A 20,639-nucleotide genomic window follows, 5' to 3' on the forward strand; every position below is an offset into this window, starting at 1 on the left:
AGTCTATTAATCTCTACCTGCGTCAGAGACCTCAAGGGTGCCTGTAGAGAGTATTGAAAAGGAGGCAACCTGTCCATTGTAAAACCATGTGTCCGAAACCATGATACCATGTGTCTATACCAACATGATGTCTGGAGGACCCTAGAGAGAGAGAGAGAGAGAGAGAGAGAGAGAGAGAGAGAGAGAGAGAGAGAGAGAGAGAGAGAGAGACTTTCTTTCTATTAAAAGTGCTGTACTTCTTTCTTTTGAAAGTGCTTGTACATGCCTGCATGAACTAGGGAGAATGCCACAAACTGTTGATGTATGAAAGCCCTGAAGAATGGAGCCAACTTGCAAATCTTGGCTGAGGGGCCTAAACCCTAAGAAGAACAAGTAACAGAAGAAGTCCTACCAACTTATGGGGACCCGTCCGATGGGGCCCCAGTGGCATAAAGGAATTAAAAATAAAGCAGGACCCACCCATACACACGCGCGCAACTGATAACGTGGCAGCAATACGCACGCTCCGGAATCACGCTGACAGTGTTGACGTGGCAGGCCGTATGGATTTCCGCGTTTTGCGCTGACATGATGACGTGGGAGGTTGTACGGATTTCCGTAAATTACGCTGGCAGCTTTTGGATCAGATGCTTTTGAGTTTGAAGGCTTTTCATGTAAAACTGCTTTTGGGGCCTAGGGCCTTTAAATATAAGGCCATGGGCTCATTCTTTGGCATGCTTCTTGGAGAAGGTGCAGAGTTTGGAGTACCGGCTTGTACTGTGTTGATGCAATATTAAGAAATACCGAAAGGGGCGCCAAGGTTTGGGGCCAATACTCCCTAGGGTGGAATTCCGCCACTCCATGTTGCATGTCGTCTCTCTCTCTCTCTCTCTCTCTCTCTCTCTCTTTGTTCAGTTGTTATTGAAGTGCTAAAAGTCTGCTCAGTTTGTTCTTTTCTATTGGCACGTGGTTCCCGTCTTGTGACAGTGGTATGAGAGCATCAGGCGTGTGCATTTCTGAAAGCATACGGGTCCTACAAAAGATCAGACAGAGCAAGCCAGACACTACTGGATTTTATTTGAAGTATCTTCGAGGTCCTGACCCCGGACTTATTAGCGACTCCTACGCTTCATACATCGCGCATCGAGCGCGCTCCCATCTTCACCGCTCATGTCCTACAGGGCATAAGCCAAAAAGATCACTTGCAAGAGAAGGATCCAAGATTTGTTTCAAGTCACTGTTTTTCTCAAAAGCAGGGCCATGCACATGTTGACGTCTATAGCTACTAAGGCGCACACTCCAAGGAGTCAGGACTTGGAAAGCTTTCAAGAAAATTTTTTGCCCGAAGTTATATGGTTTCTGACATCTTCCTTCGGAGTGCAACTTCTGGCAAAGTGGGGTATCCTGAAATGCTTGCCATGGAAACCCTAGGAGATTACAACGTCTCTTTTCGAGCTAAAAACCTTGGAGGCCCAGTGTGACTGCTATGTCTTGTGACTACCATCGCCGCCAGAGAAACACTATTTGTCCAAGAGTTGATGGACGATACTGTGGTCGGCTACGACCTTATGGAAATAATCTAACCCTAATTTTGGTGCAGGTTACAGGATGGAAAGTCAATCGACTTTTCGAGCTTGACTGATGTCGAGATTGTTTCTTTTAAGTTTGAGTTCTGTTTGAGAACTTGTTTGGTGATCCTGTTTGAGATTTGTTTGAAATGGATGGTATCTGTTTTGAACCTGTTTTGGTGATTTTTGAAATGTTTGACTCTGGTTTTAATATTGATTTCAATGATTGGTGATTTTACTCCTGGGTGGAGAGATGAGAAATACTGTTTTGGTATTGTTTGAACCTCGGAACGAAGCAGGCCGATGCTTGGGGAGTGTTTTGTTGTATGCTAGAAAACCTCCAAATGACGCAGGCCGATGTCTGGGGAGCGTTTGGTTGTATGCTTGAAAAATAATGTTGTTGTGACTCCCGACCCGGACCTGGATGGTTATGCGAGAGGAGTATTAAGAAGTCTAAGCACTGGTTACTCTCAGCACCTCCAAACGACGCAGGTTGCGGTCTTGGGGGCGTTTGGTTATAAATGGCCTCTATATCTCCCGGCCTGGACCTTGTTAGGTTATGCGGGAGGAGTGATGAGGGAGTCGTTGTCTCGGCCCGGACCTTGTCAGGTTATGAGGGAGGAGTGTTCATCGGCGACTTTATGTTTCTATGTCTTGTAACATGTATATGTGAGCATTTGTGTTGCATTGTGATGTGCCAACCACTAAATATTCCTAATTGGATGAGATTGCGAGAATATGTAATTTTAGTGCATCAAGACACCCGTGGACGATAAGTGCTGTCTGGGTTTGATGGCTAATTTTACTACGCCGGAATATCAAGAGTTCCGATATGGACGAAAGGAGAAGCCAACTCCTTGATCAAAAGAGCTGAGAGGAGAAGCCAACTCCTTAACAAAAAAAAAAAGAGCAAACTGATTGTACCTCGGATTGTCCCTCGAAATGTCCCTCGGAGAATTTTTGAGCTAACTTGAGTTGTTCTGCAGATATATTGTAATCGTGAACGATTACTTTCTTTCAAGAAGGGGGGATGCCACAAACTGCTGACGTGTCAAAGCCCCGAAAAATGGAGCCAACTTGTAGATCTTGGGCGAGGGGCCTAAACCACAAGTCAGAAGAAGAAGTCCTACCAACTACGGGGACCCCATCCGATTGGGCCCCAGTGACAAAGGAATTAAAAATAATGCAAGATTCACCCACACACACCCGTGCAACTGACGACGTGGCAGCAGTACCGACGCTTAGGAAATCACACTGACAGTGCTGACGTGGCAGGCCGTACGAATTTCCGCTTTTTGCGCTGACATAATGATGTGGTAGACTGAGCGGATTTTCGTAAATTACGTTGGCAGCTTTTGGACCAGATGCTTTTGAGTTTGAAGGCTTTTCATGTAAAATTGCTTTTGAGGCCTAGGGCCTTTTAAATATGAGGCCATGGGCTCATTCTTTGGCATGCTTCCTGGAGAAGGTGCAGAGTCTGGAGAATGGAGCCAACTTGCAGATCCTGGCCGAGGGGCCTAAAGCCTAAGAAGAACAAGTAAGAAGAAGAAGTCCTACCAACTATGGGGATCCCATCCGATTGGGCCCCAATGACAAAGGAATTAAAAATAATGCAAGACCCACCCGCCAACTTGCAGATCCTGGTCGAGGGGCCTAAACCCTAAGAAGAACAAGTCAGAAGAAGAAGTCCTACCAACTATGGGAACCCCATTGGATTGGGCCCCAGTGACATAAAGGAATTCAAAATAATGCAAGACCCACCCACACACACACGTGCAACTGATGACGTGGCAACAGTACGAACGCTTCGAAAATCACGTTGATAGTGCTGACGTGGTAGGCCGTATGAATTTCCGCGTTTTGCACTGACATAATGATGTGGTAGGCTGTACGGATTTCCGTAAATTATGTTGGCAGCTTTTGGGCATTGCCTTTGGACCAGATGCTTTTGAGTTTGAAGGCTTTTCATGTAAAACTGCTTTTGGGGCCTAGGGCCTTTAAATATGAGGCCATGGGCTCATTCTCTGGCATGCTTCCTGGAGAAGGGGCAGAGTCTGGAGTACCGGCTTGTACTGTGTTGATGCAATATAAAGAAATACCGAAAGGGGTGCCAAGGTTTGGGGCCAATACTCTCTGGGGTGGAATTCCGCCATTCCGTCTTTCTCTCTCTCTCTCTCTCTCTCTCTCTCTCAGTTCAATTGTTATTGAAGTGCTAACAGTCTGTTCAGTTTGTTCTTTTCTATTGGCATGTGGTTCTCGTCTTGTGACACGGCCAGCAACAGAACTCTACAGAGGAGCAGTTGGTGTTAGATGGGCAGCAGGTCAACGCCAGAGAGAGAGAGAGAGAGAGAGAGAGAGAGAGAGAGAGAGAGAGAGAGAGAGAGAGAGAGAGAGAGAGAGAGAGAGAGAGAGAGAGAGAGAGAGAGAGAGAGTCGTCACGGCATTTGGAGTTCCAAGCCAAGATGCACTGGTCCCAAAGAACGGCGCCCCTTGCAGTATTTCTTTATTATTACTTGGCGAGAGTACAATGTTCGAGGGTCCTCTCTCTCGCAGTGCTTTCAAGCCAATCTGTTGAGAGATGAGGCGTGGCAACCTTTTGAAAGGCCCCTTTGCCAAAAGCATACATGAAAAGCAGTGTTTCCAAAAGCAGTAATCCAAAGATCTTGTGCCCCATGGGTTGCAGGGTAAAACGGGGGCGTGCGTACAGTGCCACGTCAATAGTCAACGAAAAACACTGGACACTTGTAGAGTAGTGCCACGTTATCAACTCTACGCAGATGTGGGTCCTTTATTCGTAAGGGCTCTAGGCCACTTGGCCAGTTTTGCAAGTTGGGAGGGGTCAAGGTTAAAAACCCTAACCCCTTTGGGCCTCTTGACCATAATCTGCAAGTTGGTAAAAACTTCTTTTGCTTCTTCCATTACGTTTTAGGCCCCTCGATCGGTTTTGTCAGTTAGGGCATGCCACGTCATCAGTTCGTGACATACACACTTTGACAAGCTCCTTTGCAGGTTTTCTCGTGAGAAAAGTAAGAATCTATCACGATAGAAGGCTGAAAATCAATCATCTTCAAGTACCCAACAAAAGGAGGATTATGACACTCCGTCAACACCTTCTGCCTCATACTACAAGCCACGCACACAACATAGTCTTTCGTAGCAAAAGCCCCTCTTTGAGAGAATACCCAAAAACTGTCTTCCCACTCTGTACCGTGCTAAAGATCTCCACATGTGGTTTGAAAGATGTAGGAATCAGAGTCGCAAGAAGTAGCTTTGATATATGAGCGATGGGATGTGCTCTTGGAACGCATGCCGGCTCATTGACTTATCCTATGGGCAACATAGTATCCACCTCAACAAGGCCAGAGTTTGCTAGTTAAAAGAATGAATCAAGGGAATCGGATGACAGCTCATCACAAGATTCTGGTGGAAAAAATCAGATGGTAGCACATTGGAAGGTTCTGACGAACTAAGGGAACCAAATGCAAGTTCATCAAAGGATTCCGGAGAAAAGGGGATCAGATGATAGTGCGCCTCACGGTTCCGATGATTGAAACTAATGTGCCAATGGACATGGGAAGCTAGCAAGGCTACCCACAAGTCCTAGGGCAAAAGGAAAGAAAGGAAAAGGGAATCAGTTGGTAGATCAGAGAATTCTTCACACCCAGGATACAATTTTTGAAGCGGATCAGTATATGAGAGATTTGAACACCGCTTTTGCCAAGGTTTGCGAGGCTCTTGAGAAGTCTCAAGCATGGCATAAGAGGGCAGCTAGTAAACATCGACACGACTTGTGGTTGAAGGAAGATGATTGGGTGCTCTTACGGCTTGAGAAGGCAGGCCTAAGGAAACGAAAGGGAAAGGAGCGGTGAAACTGGCCTGTGGGGCGGTAGGCTTTGCCTTTCACCTGAAATTCTTTACTTTAGACTCACACAGAGAGAGCTTGCAGAGGTAACCTGCAACGGGGATTAACACTTAAAAAACACACACGGCTCGAAAGCTAGAGTGCTTCGAGCAGATGCCGACAACTTGTAGGCCCCAAAATTGGCGCCCCTTTCGGTATTTCTTTATTCTTTAAGAGGGTAGCTTACAAGAAGAGTCGTGGGAATTCTCTACTCGTATCTAGCTAGATACCACCTGTTCTGGCAAAATTTCGGCAGCATAACAGCCCCAAAACTTGCCCAAAACCAATTTCCCTGTTGGAACTCACTTCCCCTAACATAAACCCTCTGATTTCTGCCCAAAAACAGTAAATTCAGCACGCTGTATTTACTGGTTTTTGCCCTGTTTTCAGCCCTAAACAGTTCCTGAACTGTCCTTTAACAGTGGGGCACTGTTCCCAATGGTTCAGGCATTCGTATGGCTGAAAAACAGTCCAAATTCAGCGCATAACCAGCGTTGCAAACGCACCTGTACAGTGAGGTTATCACCCTCACCGGTGCCTGCTTTTGGAGTAGTAGTTAGCTACTCCTGTTCCTGCTCAGAGAGGCTCTTGCTTCAGCAAAAACGCATGAGACCTCACAATTGTACATGAGTCAAATGAAGAGCTCTCTTGTGGGGCATCACATTACTGCATGTAGGGAAGATAGAGAGCAGTGTGAGGTGTGCAGGACATGACTTCTTGCACCACACTGTACATGAGAGGGAAAGCTTGCAGTCAATAGCTCTTTAACCTGTGACAAAATCTCTCAAATGAGCTCTCCCAGCTAGAAATTCAGCGCTACCTTCTTCAGCATGAGAAAAGTGCCACTTGGCACATTTACAAGCAATCTCCCGTTTCGGGGTTGCCGCTTAAAAATCTCCCGGCTGGTTGCCCAGTTGACTTGGCAGTAGAGTTCTAAAATGTTCCCCTTGTCATGCCGGAGGTGATACGAACAGATTTCGTGGCCCAAAATAGCAGCTCCCTAAATTTTAGGAGATGCTTCCGTTGGGCTCCCACTGGTCTTCTGACCATCTATCCCCACTGGGACTGCATCCAAAAATGCAATGTGGCCCAATTGTCGGGTACTTTCCTTTGATGACCCCACCTTGGCATTGTGCCTTTATTGAGTTCACTTCCTAGTATCCACCAACTTGCTAAGTGGTACGAGGGGACCTACATGATCTTGAACTGAGCCTTGTCATCCTTTTACTATACGAGTTCCAATGCCGACCAACTTCCCGTCTGCGGGTGAAACTCATGTTCACACTGGCCATACAATGTCCGACCATTTGCAACTTCAAAAAGGGGGTCTCAAAAATAAAACAAAAATCATTGGAAAGAAACAACTAAGGTTAGTAGTTGCCACGTCCTCGTGACATAGTTAACAGTTGCCACGTCCTCGTGACATACCTCCCTCTTGAAATCGCAAACCTCCTCGATTGCATATCATAAATACATGCCACTGATGATCTTGTGTTGTTAGTACTCTTTTATCATTGCATGTATTCGCAAGAAAGGTCGTAACACATAGATAAAAATGACTTAATGAGACCTTCATAATTTTGTCATTTCCATCGATCACACTGAATTCATATGTACATTTGATGTGCTAGCTCTATCATTACCCCTCCTTTGCACATGTTGGTTTGGAGCATAGGTAGGCTGTAACCCAAAGGCTTCAAGGTAAAGCTGCAATACATTTGGTGACTCTGACAGTTCATACTCTTCCATCCACTTTGCATCCATAGGTGGATAATTCTTGAACTTCACCAAATAACGTCTTGCAACCTGTCCTTTAACTTTTCTGTCTTTATGTGCCAAAACTTGCTTAGGTACCAAGATCTCATCAAGTTCCTCAACTTCTGTTTGATCCTCATCTTGCATATCTTCTGGCACATCACCCACGAAGGATCTTAGAAGACTCACGTGAAACGCTTTATGAATCTTCCACGCATCAGGCAATTTCAGCCTGTAAGCCACATCGTTGATCTTGTCAAGCACTTGAAAAGGCCCATAGTAACGCATACTAAGCTTAGGAAACAGTCGTTCCTTGCCCTTAATCTTCTCTAACCTTGCCTTCTCGAACCTTAACAAAACCCAATCACTGAACCTTAACAAAACCCAATCACCAGGTGATAACAGCAAATCACGACGGTAACGATCAACAGCCTTTTTCTGCTTTGCCTGAGTCTTCTCCAAGGCAACTTTATTTTTCTTGTACATTTCATCCATATTTTCAACATATCGATCCGCCTCAAAGATCTTGTCTTTTGTATGTAAAATGAACCTTTTTGTCGCCTTCAACAATCTCAAAAGGTGCCTTGCCAGTTGACGAATGCACCATATTGCTGTACGCATACTCAAGCATATGCAAATATTGTTCCCACTTGCCGTTATTATCTGAAACATAGGATTTCAGCAGATCCAAGACAGTAGAATTAGCCTCTTCTGACTGTCCATCAGTTTGTGGATGAAACGAAGACCAGAACTTGAGCGTTGTGCCCATGTTCTCAAACAATCCTCTCCAAAACAAAATTTGTCATGCGAGGATCACGATCACTGACAATTGATTGTGGCATATATTGGTACTTAAACACATTGTACATGAACAAGCGTGCCATCTGATCAGTTTTTATCTTCTTCCAGACGGGGATAAAATGGGCATGCTTGCTGAACCTGCAAATAATGGTCCATATACCATCACTCCGTGTTGGCGTTCTTGGAAGATCAAAGAGAAAGTCCATAGCAATGCTTTCCCATGGCTTATCCAAAATCGGCAGTGGTGTAACAACCCTGGTGCCTTCTGCCTGTCAAACTTGACCTTTTGGAAAATCACGCATGCTTGCACGAAGGCATCCACATCTCTCCTCAAGGTAAGCCAATAGAAGAATGTCTCTACTGCTTTAAGTGTGGCATCAATACCACGATGCCCTGTATACGGTGGGACATGACTTTCTACCATGACTTTATGTCGCAGTGGCCTAGTGACACAAAGTCTGCCATGCATCATCATAAAACCATCTCTGAGGAGGTAGTGCTCATGATGTTGCCCCTCTCGCAATTGTTCAAAGATCCTTGCGGCAAAATCTTCATCTGTGGTATATTGTTCCTTCATGTCATCAAGCTCATGATAAGTCTGCCATGCATCATCATAAAACCATCTCTGAGGAGGTAGTGCTCATGATGTTGCCCCTCTTGCAATTTTTCAAAGATCCTTGCAAAATCTTCATCTGTGGTATATTGTTCCTTCATGTCATCAAACTCATGATGATAAGGAATTGACACAATTGAAATTTGTGGCTATTACCATATGTGCAAAGGGGAGAGAGAGATGCACGAGAGAAAATCATTGTGCTACATGAGACAAAGGAGAAGGCAAGCTTTCCATTAAAGCTGTGAACCTGCACCCACTACTCACACACACTCAATAAATGCACTTGTGTTGAAAATTAGCCTCCACTCTAAAAAATGGGCGCCCCCTCTTGGGATGGATCTGGCAAAACACTGTGGAGTTGCCAAGTGTCCAGTTTGCTCCTTTGGTTTAATTCCCCTAGTTCTCATCAACTTATAAAGTTGTAAGTGATTTGCCGAGTGGCTCGAATTGCATTTGGCGCACACAGGCTTCTATACTTATCAGAGTTGAGTGCTAATTGGCCCGACTAGTCCCAGACCCGACCGACCTAGACTCCCGATGTGAGAAACCTGTTATGCCGCAGCCGTTTCACACTGGCCATGCAATGTCCACTTCCACCTTTTCAAGGGTTTCTTCGAAAACAACTAAAAATAAAACAAATAAAAATATGTAGTACATATTTAAAGAAGGCAACAGGAAAAATGCACCTCCTGGTGACAGTATGGATGACTATGCTCCACTATGCTCCAGGGATTGATTCGTCAAAGACCGCACTATCTTGTGGAGATTGAGAGACAACCCTTGATTTGGAATGCAAATCTTGAGGGTATGGTTGGTGGTAGTCTTACTGTATGCGGATTTCATTAGATCTGAGTTGGGAATATGTAGGGGAGTTGCCACCCGTATGCTAGAGCTTGAGAATGTACTTCTTAGGACGGGAGATCAGTTCTCTAGGGTGACTCTATTCTGCCCATGTATGAGGACTGGTGGGCTTTACAGACGTCCACGCTTGGTGCGCAGAGGCACTCTCGTCTTCTTTCTTGCAGATAGCAGTTATTGTGGAGGACACATGCGTTTGACATTTCAGGGTTCCTTTCATTTGGATGAGTAACCCGACTTAAATTATGAGCTTGTCAGAGTGGTCGGTGCGCTTGGCAAGCGCTTGTGTGTGAACCCTCTGTGCTCATCTGAGGAGGCAGTCATGTGGCGCTTGTGGGTCTGGGAGGGCCTGCCACCGGCACAACTTGTATGGGATCCTGGAGAGTGGATGTGACCGGGACATACTACAGGGGAGATGGTATTCTTTTTTGAGTACAACGCGCGCACTCGCCACGGTATCCTCTCCACCACTAGCCATCCCGTCATTAGCCACTTCAACTATAGCACTGGCTGGAGCAGAAGCTCTCTCATGCGTTCATGTATCAGTATTGGGCATGCATTTAGAGTCTTCCTGTCAGCTGTCGCATTTCATACTTCCTATGGATGCTGGCACATGTAGGCCTATCGGTTGGGACTTGGGTTGCTTGGGCTGGACACGCCCCTACTTGTCAGTGTTGTCAGACATACCAAGAGGAGACCCTTCGATACTGTTTTTGGATATGCCCACATGCTCACTACGTGTGGCGTGCTGTCTGTTGTCTTTTGTGTCGACTTGGTATTCATGAGGGTTTTGTGACGTGGGGGCCGTCACATGGATTTTGTGATCTCTGGGCTCACATACTGTGTATGAGGGATCTCCTACAGATTTAGTGTTTTTGCTTACGGCATTGGGATATCGACGGGGCACACTGTATATGCTGCCTGCCTTGGCACATGATTTTGACATACAGCCCCACGACATTCTATTTGCTACTGTATGCAATATAGTACTGTGGATTATCTGGAAGGTTCATTGTGCTTAGATTGTAGGTGATCGTCCCTCCCAGGTACGCACTACCTTGACGGCGGTTTGGTCTGACCCTTTTGCATACTTTGTGCAGCCAATGGGATTCTTTAGCAAGCCTCTCTAGGGAAGCACAAAGGTGCAGACATCGGTTTCTTAGATTATGGTCACGCACTACAGTTCTCTTCAGTATGGATGGAGGCACTCTCACACCTCCATGGTGGTTTGTTCACCATTCTTCATAGTCCACCTTGATGTACATACGCTACCCCCACTGTTCTTCTACAACTTGTACTTCCTCTAGATGTTAGGCTCCATTGAGCATCTCTAGAGGTCTCTTAGTACTCAGTATACAACCACTCTTCGAGAGATAGTGCGTGTATGTTTGCTTGTTTCGCCTGTTTATTACTTGCTCTTTTTTGTTTTTTCTCGTGTTTGATGGGTAATTTAGGTTTGGAACTGGTTTGGTGGGTGTGTTGGGTGGTTCCGGCCTCTCCTTCAGATTTGCACCATATATTGCTTTTGCTTACAGGTTGAAGAATGTCATAGCCCTATTGATCATTGCAAGGGATAGCTAGAGGCTATCTCTCTCGTAGATTTTTGGTGCAGAGTCTTCTTGCGGTGGTGATGTCTCTTCTATTGGGATGCACCGTTTTATACGGCCTTGGAGATTTGGAGTTGGCTTTCGGAGATTCTTTGGTGGAGTTTTCGGCCTCCTCTCAACGTGAGGGTGGCCTGTTTCTGCTTCAGCTCTCTACTACTTTCTTCCCTCCCTCCCGTGCTCCTTAGCTTTGTTGTATGAACCATCTTTTGTGATTTTGCATCACTGGTAGTTTTTTCCCTATGGTTTGTAATAATTGAATATCTTAGGGTTTTTTTCACTATCAGATGCGATATGTGTTTATGCCTACGGGCTTGTAAGCTTGATTACGTAATACAAAAGGGTATCAAGCCCCACTTTTTCGAAAAAACGAGAGAGAGAGAGAGAGAGAGAACAACGGAGTTCATTGGCCCCGAAGGTTGGCCTCCCTTCCGGTATTTCTTTATTGATTGCCGATTACAAGGGTACAACTCCCAAGAGTCCCAACCCTCCACGGATCTATATCTAGATGCTCCCAGAGAGTGGCCCCAAGGGTTCTTAAAAACAATACAAGGGATGCCCAAAAGCAGAACTCCAAAAGATTCTCTTCTAAAAGCATTGATCCTCAAAAGCTGTGACCCCAAAAGATTAGCACAAATCTGCCTTGCCACACCAGCAACCTTCTGCGTTTTGCGGGCTGACTGCCACATCATCAGTTCCACGTCAGCAACTTCACGTAAATTTGTCTTCTGTCTTGTAGGGTTTTAGGCCCCTCTGCCAAGCTCTTCAGTTAGGTAGGGTTAGGTTTTTATTAAAAAGCCCTAACCCCCCTTAGGCCCTTGTATATAGGGTATTGCCAAGTCACAACTTGTAACATTTCCAGCACTTTAGAAGCCTTTTGAAGACAACTCTAAAATGACTTTTGAGAAAAAAAAGCATTTGAAAACTCGTTTTGAACTCTCTAGTCCTTTTCATGTTTACAGATTTCGATAGTTTTTAGGGACCAGATTGAAATCAAATATGCATAAAAACAGGCAATTTGATGCTTTTTACTGACAAAAGAAGGGCTAAAAAGCGATTTCAGATTCTGGTGACATAAGAACACAGATGGCTGCACCTTGTAGGTTTTGGTAAAGCTCTCGCCAAGAGCATTCTTGGGAGACACCTATTGTGCCTCTAGGCTGTCAGGTCAAACATTTCCCCACATCATCACTATGCTACATCTGCACCACATTATTGCTTTGACACATCAGTGCCATGCCATTGCTCTGCCATGACAGCATGCTGATATGTCAGCACCTGGTGACATAGGCACACTTATGGTTGGACTGTCGAAACTGATGACTTCTTCTTGCTACTTTTGCCAAATAACCTAATGATTAATTGATGCGGTCTTATGTTGCACATCAATGCTTGCGATAGACTGTCATGCTAGGTTCATGGTCAACCTTCTTATTCCTTTGTTGTTCTCATTTAAGTAATTCCGATTCAAATGTGTTATCTGTTCTCTAAATTTGATCCGATTCTAAAAATCTAAAAATTAATGTGGTGCTATGTCCATGCTTGTGAGTGAAATGTTTAGTCTCGAGATTGGATTTGTTATATAAAGTTCTCAAATGAACGTTTGATAGTTGTTTATGCACTTGTAGGTTTTAAAGATTTTCTAGACCCTTGTGCTTTAAAGAGCCACAGCAAACATCTTCCATGATTATTTTTTATCATATAATTCTTCTACTCTTGAGACTTGTACTAATTACTATGTACAATGCTCTTTGCCCTCGAGATGTTTTGCTTTGTCCTTTCATCACAACAAATTTGTGTTTGCTTTTAGTATGCTGTTTAGTTATTGCGTATGGAAAAAGGAACATTTACATGAAATTTATTTTAAAACTCTGTTCTTGAAGCTTGACAAGTTTATTAGGGTGTTATCAATTACCTACAATGAAATGTGGCAGTGTGTTTGATCAGGAGAAAGGGTTGTTGAAAGTGTCTTTTTTGTGCAATGATGACTCTCATGTGGTTATGTGCAGCGTACAGAAGCTTAGGATGGATTTTTCGGGCAAAACTCCTCTCTATAAAAAGTAAGTCTGTTAGAGTTGATCATGCTCTCAAAATTTGTCCCCACGCATGCATATCTTTGTATTTCTTCTAATTTATGACATGCTCTTAGTGCAGGGCTCATGTGTTCTTTAGTTCTCCTGTAACTAGAGATTTGGTTCAAGCGATAAAAAGTGATCCACCTCTTTTTTCCAGAATTGCCACTCTCAGAGAAGTACATCTTTGTGTGATTGTAATATAAGTTTTTATCCTTCTTTGTGTTTGATTGTTTAATTTTCTTTTTTAACGATCCAGATGAATTTGGAGTACCTCACAATTGATTCTCAGGTAAGCCATATCGGTATCAATTAACGAGATAGCAGATACTTTTAATCTTCGAGGGTTGAATAGCAATGCACAAAACTAAAAAAATGTTTTTCCAGGCTTTCTCAACTGATAATAGTAGAGCTTTGGAGCAGCTATTTGGAGAGCATAGCGAAGGTAGTCGTGACTACAATGCTTGTCTGAATACGATCGCAACTCGACTTGGTACCGTCTTTGCATCACTCAAGGTTTGGCAAGTTCTTGAGTTGGCAACATATTCACAGTGTCAACAATTGGCAATGCCTTATCCTATTAATGATTTATGGTTATGCATATTGGAATTAAAGTCGTCATTCTTGAGACTACATGGTCCTCTCACAGGCACACATCCATGCACGCTCACAGAACTGTGCAGACACACGAGCGCACACATCCTTGTGGTGCACATAGCCACATGGATGCCGGCGTACTCAAGCTCTTGGCATTGTGTAATCTGTGAGGCGTCCCATGTCTTACGTGCTGCCTCTCGATTGGTAGTGTTAGAGCAAAATAGCGGGCGCATCTTGAATGTGTAACCAGCCAAAATACAAATACACCCACGAACACGAGAGCTACAGCCACAATGGCGCACACGTGTGTGTGTGTGTGAGAGAGAGAGAGAGAGAGAGAGAGAGAGAGAGAGAGAGAGAGAGAGTTCTATTATCGTACTTGGAGGTCAAATATGACCTATGGGACCAAATGAACATGTCACGTGGTGTGAATGGAGGTCATAAGTGACTTTCGATGCTCAAAAATGGCTGAAATGAGCGTCGCAATAGAGTCCACATCGTGGTTGGGAGGAAAAGGTATGTAGGGAGAGCTCATGGCCGAATATGTGGGGAAAAGAGGACCTAATGTGGTCAAAAGCTGAGCACTCAAGTAGTGTGTGGTACTCACTCTCTCGCACTTGACGAGGGCATAAGGTGCAAAGTCGATGAGACTCCTCGCCAGTGCCCCAACGTCCTGTCTCACAGCGTAGAGAATGGGAGCTAAGACGAATGGAGGCAATGGTGCGGATTGCACTCACTGGGATGGGCTCAAGGATGTAGGGATGGGTTCGGTTACCGCGTTCGGAGAAGAAGAGGGATTTGTAGTTTGGGGCAATGTGTGTGGTGTAATGGCTGAAGCGAGAACCTCCGGATTTCTCCCAAGCCATGATACATTGGCGTTGTAAGAAGGCCTCATTAACTTGGGAGTCGATCGACGCATCCTTGACCAAGTGACATGCATCTTATCTTCCAAACCATTTCTTGATGTCAAGCATCCACCCCGAACTTAGTATTTTGCTCTTGCATGTCTTTTGGACCTTTTGACTTGCTTCATATGCGATTCTAGGAAGTCGATACAAAGGGCTACGTTGTGTCTTAAGCATGTACACCACAACCCTTTGCATGCCCAAGACCTCAATGGGAAGCGATCTAGACTCAAAGAAGTAAGAGCATGTAGGGTGTTTGTGTCTTGACTTGGAGAAAGTTGGTGAGAAAACGCTTTTGGACATTCTCAAACTTTTTCCAAGTAGACCTACTGATGCACTTTTCTTCAAGGGTGAATTTGGGCTTATCCTGGATTCATCTAGGTATATCTTTCCAAGTAGACTTCCTGATGTTACCACCCCACACCTCCACTCCATAAAGAATCACCGGTGTCACCAATGTGTCAAAGAGGTACTTTTTGAGAGCCCAACACTTGATCTCTTTTGCATTGCACATGTTCTCAAATGCATAATAAGCCCTCTTTCCGGCTTCCAAGCGACGCATTGCGCAATCCTTCCATCTATGATTGGATGGAACCTCAAGGCCAAGGTACTTGAAGCTATCTACCACTTCAAGTTGCTCATTGTTGTATACGATGCATGGATTTTCATCATTGAGGGTCTTTACAAGCATAACCTTGGTTTTGGATCCATTCACGATCAGCCCCCTATGTAGGGAAAAGCATTCCAAGATACTCATAAGCTTTTGTGCATTTTCTAAGGTATGTGCCAAGAGCACTACATCATCGGCATAAAGCAAAAGCATGATCACTGCATTTCCAATCTTAACCTCTTCTATACCTTCTTGTTGCATAAAATCAAGAACCATGCATTCCAATTCATCAATGAGTAGCCCAAAGAGGGTTGGGGAAAGTGGGCATCCTTGTTTGACACCAATGGTGCTTGCAAAAAATTCTGAAATTCCATCTCCCATATGTAGTCGACATATCACTTTTTGGTAGATGCGAAAGACTGCATGCATAAATTCTCTCGGCACTTGAAGGCTTTGCATACGTCTCCAAAGATTTCCTCGCGGTACCATGTCAAAAAACTTTCTTGAAATCCACAAAGCAACAATACAACTTTTTTCCTTTCAATCGAGACGCTTCCATAAGAACTCGAAGAGTGACAAGGTGATCAATAGTGCTATGATGCTTTCAAAAACCTGCTTGGCCTAGCGCACGTTTGCCGTTCTTTTCAGCCCATTCACTTATCTTCATCTCCATGATACATCCAAATAACTTTGCCATCAAAGAACCAACCATTATAGTGTGATAGTTGTTCACATTGTTTACATCTCCTCCTTTGTGCAAAGGTTTGATCCAATTTTCACTCCAATCATGAGGCATGCCATGCTGAAGTGCAAGGGTGAACATATCGCATATCCAATATCGTGTTTTCTTGCTTGTCCATGTAATCATTTCAGCCTTGACACCTTGAAGGTCCCCTGCCTTGCGGGTAGCAAGTTTCTCAAGCGCGCGGCATACATCTTCAATGGTAAAGAAGGGAGGCATAAACGGAAGGAAGCTACAACACTCCATCTTATCAACATTGGGTTGCTCATAGAGGTTCTTGCAATGCATATACATATCCTCAAGAGTCAAGTCACCAAAGCTCTCAACACACTTGCCTTTTAGATTTTGCCAAAACTTGCCACATGCATGTGCTTTCTCTTGCACTAAAAGAAGTTGTTTTTTGACTTCCCACCTTGTCCTCTTTTTTTGAACAAGTGCTTTGTATGTGTGTGAATGTTCCTAGTAACTTTCCTTGTCTTTGCTTGCATCCAACCTTAGTAAGTGTTTTCGGACTAGACTACATTCCATGTCGAACCATTTCTTCTTGGTGCTACCCTTCTTAGATCTTTTGCAAGACATGTGTTTCAGTGAAAAGCATTCCTTTGCACAAGAGCAAATTACTTCTTTGAAAACTTTCCACTTGCATTCTAATGTTGGGCTCTCTTGATGCTCTGTTATGCTTAACATTTGGTCCACCATATCAACATATATAAGTGCTCGTTTGAAGTGTAGACGTAGGTACAAATGATTCACATCATGATTGGAGGCTACATGCTCGGGTCTTTTACCACACTTGAGGTCAATACATAGCATCCTATGATCCGATTCCGGATTCCATTCACCAAGTGTAAAGCTTTGTATGCATTCTAGAGTGGCTTCCGAAAACAACATATAGCCGATCATACTATTACCATTGTGCTTTCTACATCTAAAGTCATTGGTGCCTTGCCATAAAGATACACCATTTGCAATGAGCATTCCGGTACTATTGCACATATGTAGAAGTGACTTTCCATAGTGATCCAATTCTTTTGTATCATTAGAACTTCGATTATACATGTATGAGTCATCCATTCTTCTTGAAACATGCGGCATGTCAACTTGTTGTGTGTTGTGTTGGAACGTATTTGTGCGAGCATTCATGTCTCCAAAGACAATGACTTAACCTTAGTCCTTGTAATGAGCAATGTCATCCTCTAGTTCAACAAAGGGCTGACCTCTATCCATATCTAAGCGAGCATAAAAGTTAGAGTCATAGTGAGGAATGTAGCAACCAACCACAAACATGACTTGACCATTGGGTGGGCTGATTTTCAACCATAAGTGGCGTTTATACTTATCTTCTTTGACAATGGAAACATCTTTCAAACCCTTATTGATCATACATGCTACGCCTCCTTGGTCTCTACGTTGCTTTGCATTTTTGGTCCACATCAAAGAATGCACATCATATTTGTCAAATCCAAGAATTCGTTGTGCATCATGCTCCCATGTTTCGACAAGAAGTATCACATCGGAGTCATTGGTAAGCTCATCAATGCCAATTCCCGCATTCCATGGATAGCCGTTACAATTCCAAAAGCATATTCGCAAGCGTGAGTTGGTCTCATAGATCATGTGTCCCTATTTGTTGGGTGGACTTGCATCCTCCGCAAGTGACTTTTCTTCTTGAGATGACACCTTGATCTTCTTGGTTCTTTCCTCACATGCTTTGCGATGTACATTTTGTTGCATAAGAGTGTGATCCTCATATACATTACAACCCGTTCCTTTGAGGTAGATCCAACTATTGTCAAGGATGATCTTTCTCTTTACCTCATCAACCATAGTACATACAATAGGTCTTTCTCCTGAGTGAGGGATTCCTTGTTTTCCAACTCGATGTGCACCATAAGCCATGATTCCAAACATGCCAAAGTGTGTAGCAAAAAACTCTTCAATAGCAACCGCAAGAGATTGGGGTGTTTCCATGCTTTCCTCCTTGATTCCACGAATGACGATGTTCTTTGAGTGCTTATGCCGTTCTTGCAATTCTTGAGTGTCCACATTCTCTACATTCTTTGCTTGGACAAAGGCTTGCGTGATAGGAGATGTAGAAACCACATTATCCTTACATATATCAGCCCATGATTTGGATGCATTTCTCATCTCACATACATCATGTCGTATTGTATCTGTTTCCTCTTTCAATACATGATCACTCTTAACTTTGCTCAAGCACTCTTTCAATACATTCATGTCCACAAGAGAGCGCTTACATTCTTGAACCTCATTCTCAAGATGCACCAAGTGTGTTGTCTGCATTTCAAGAACCTTCTTGAGGTGCTCATTCTCTACAACAAAAAGTCTTAAAGTACCATTCTCCATTGCAAGTGCGTGCAACTCTTCACCTTGCTTGTTGACGGTTTCTTGTAATGAGATCAAGTAAGCCATGATCATTGCTTCCGTTGTTGTAGACGATGTGGTTGGATTAGCATCCAAATTCCTTGGAGATTTTGCATCATTCTCCATGGCGAGTGTGGATTTTCCACCCTTGCGAGTTTTGTCCGACATTGTCTTCAAGTCGGCAACAAAAATGCAAAGTTTTGACAGTTTTTTTAGTTCTGAGATGACGTTACAGCAAAGCCTTCCATTGCTCAGAAAAATTCTGTCTTTACATCAATGCGTAGAGGGCTTCATGCTCTTCGATCGAGGTTATAGATCACCTAAATCGGAGTTCAAATGAAGAAGTTATGATCAAAGGAGTGAACTGCTGTCTACTAGGAGTAGAAGAGAGGTTACATTCAGGTCTCTCCCATGCCTATCTACAGCAGTTTTGGTCAGCCATCTGGGATTTACATGCGGCTCGTAGTATTTCTTTTTTCATGTGGATGATTGCACATGCAGGACTTCCAGTTGGGACTTGGCTAGCTACTATGGGTCATGATCCGTTATGTACTCGCTGTCCTTTGCGACTACATGAGTCACGTGCACACTGTCTTTGGTCATGCTCATCTTCTCATGTAGTGTGGCTAGCAGTTTGCTTTTTACTTAGCAGAGCCGGTGTTCAACATGGATTTCTCACTTGGGGATCTGTCTCATGGTTGATGCCGATGCCCGGACCGTATCTTTTCTACGAGGGCTCAGACACAGATCCAGCTCTTTGGCGAGGGACTTTGGCTATGTTACCACAGATATCTTGGCAGGGGGATCCTCAGACACGTGATGAAGTTTTTTCAGTCATCACTAGCATTACACTATGGAATGTTTGGAGAGCTCGTTGTCTTCACATTCTCAGTGCGGCTCCACAGCTCCTTCAGGATACCCTCACTGCCATTTGGCTGGACATCATTCACACCTTGATTTGGCAGTGGGATTCTTCCTCAAGTACATCTCGAGCAGCCGAGGCTCGTCAATTTGCCTTCCTTCGGTGTTGGGCCCGATCTCCACTCTTCTTCACACTTAAAGGTGGCCAGATTACATGGCATTATGCCCCCCCTCGGTGGTTTCTCCTCCACTCATCACACAGACCACCATGAGATTGTTCTAGTCGAGTTGTCACTATAGTGGCTCTCACCCTTACATTCAGCTTGTACACCCCACGTGATAGGCTATTTTGGCATCCGTTGGGGATTATATTGTACTCAGTAATATACAGCCCTGATTTTTCCAAAAAAAAAAAAAAAGAGAGAGAGAGAGAGAGAGAGAGAGAGAGAGAGAGAGAGAGAGAGAGAGAGAGAGACCTTGGTCAGTTCTTGTTCCATGGCAGCCACCACACGTGCACTGGGCGTGACGACGACTGCCCATGCACCCTTCACCTGGACATATGACCTGACTACAGAGGACCTTGCTAGTATTGAGGCGGCCACCAAACATTACCTAGGCTGGACACTGGTTGGGGGCATGGTGGGTCTCTTCCCTTCACTCGGCACAGTTCAGGAGTGGCTCTAGTCTGCCCTCGGCGGCAAACATTACCTAGGCCGGCGGACACTGGTTGGGCGCATGGTGGGTCTCTTCCCTTCACGCGGCATAGTTCGGGAGTGTCTCCAGTCTGCCCTCGGCGGCTCCAAAGGCAGCATCTTGGAGCTCATCATGCTAGGCCGTTGCAGTTTTCAGACGATCGCTGTGCCAAGTCTCTCTACAGTCACTCTCCTATTGTTGCAGGGACATGACTGTTGGTTTTAGAGCGCTGGACACCAGATTTCAATGTTGAGGAGTTTGATCGCTAGCAAAGGACCCCTCGTTTAACAGTCACTCGCTCCTTTCCATCGCTTCCAGTCCATCTCTTAGGTTATGTCACTGGTGTAGCCCCTAGGTGGGGCCTGATTATACCAGGTTCACTGGCTACAAAGACTGGCACACCACGGATATAGGTATACGCACTTGGAGACACCCATTTCCCAGATACAGTATGACTTCGTGATCCCACCACAAAGCAGGTTCGTCTACAACGGCTGGTGGTGACTGGTCACCTAGATCAGTGTCTTAGATGCCATCAGTTTGGGCACATGGTGAGAGATTGCCCTTCCCATCCTCTACGTCGCTCTGAGCCACGACATCCCCCACTTCAGGGTGCAACGGGAGGTTGGCAGAAAGCCCCTTGTCGCCATACTTTCCTGCAGGCACCGCCTCCAGTAGCACCACACCCACCA

The 20,639-nt window shown here is 44.6% G+C and overlaps 1 protein-coding gene across 2 annotated transcripts in view; it reads left to right on the forward strand.

Annotated features, from left to right (window-relative positions):
• The window catches only part of KEU (Sec1/munc18-like (SM) proteins superfamily), a 115,479-nt gene that overhangs the window by 62,031 nt on the left and 32,809 nt on the right, over positions 1–20,639 (forward strand). For both annotated transcript variants that reach the window (XM_086526753.1, XM_086526754.1), the window contains exons 5-8: positions 13,092–13,142; positions 13,237–13,333; positions 13,414–13,446; positions 13,542–13,670. In XM_086526753.1, the coding sequence (XP_086382879.1) occupies positions 13,092–13,142; positions 13,237–13,333; positions 13,414–13,446; positions 13,542–13,670 (310 nt within the window). The remainder of the gene's footprint in view (positions 1–13,091; positions 13,143–13,236; positions 13,334–13,413; positions 13,447–13,541; positions 13,671–20,639) is intronic.

The sequence above is a fragment of the Adiantum capillus-veneris genome, chromosome 13, assembly GCF_014529385.1.
Source record: "Adiantum capillus-veneris isolate H3 chromosome 13, ASM1452938v2, whole genome shotgun sequence".
Taxonomy (NCBI): domain Eukaryota; kingdom Viridiplantae; phylum Streptophyta; class Polypodiopsida; order Polypodiales; family Pteridaceae; genus Adiantum; species Adiantum capillus-veneris.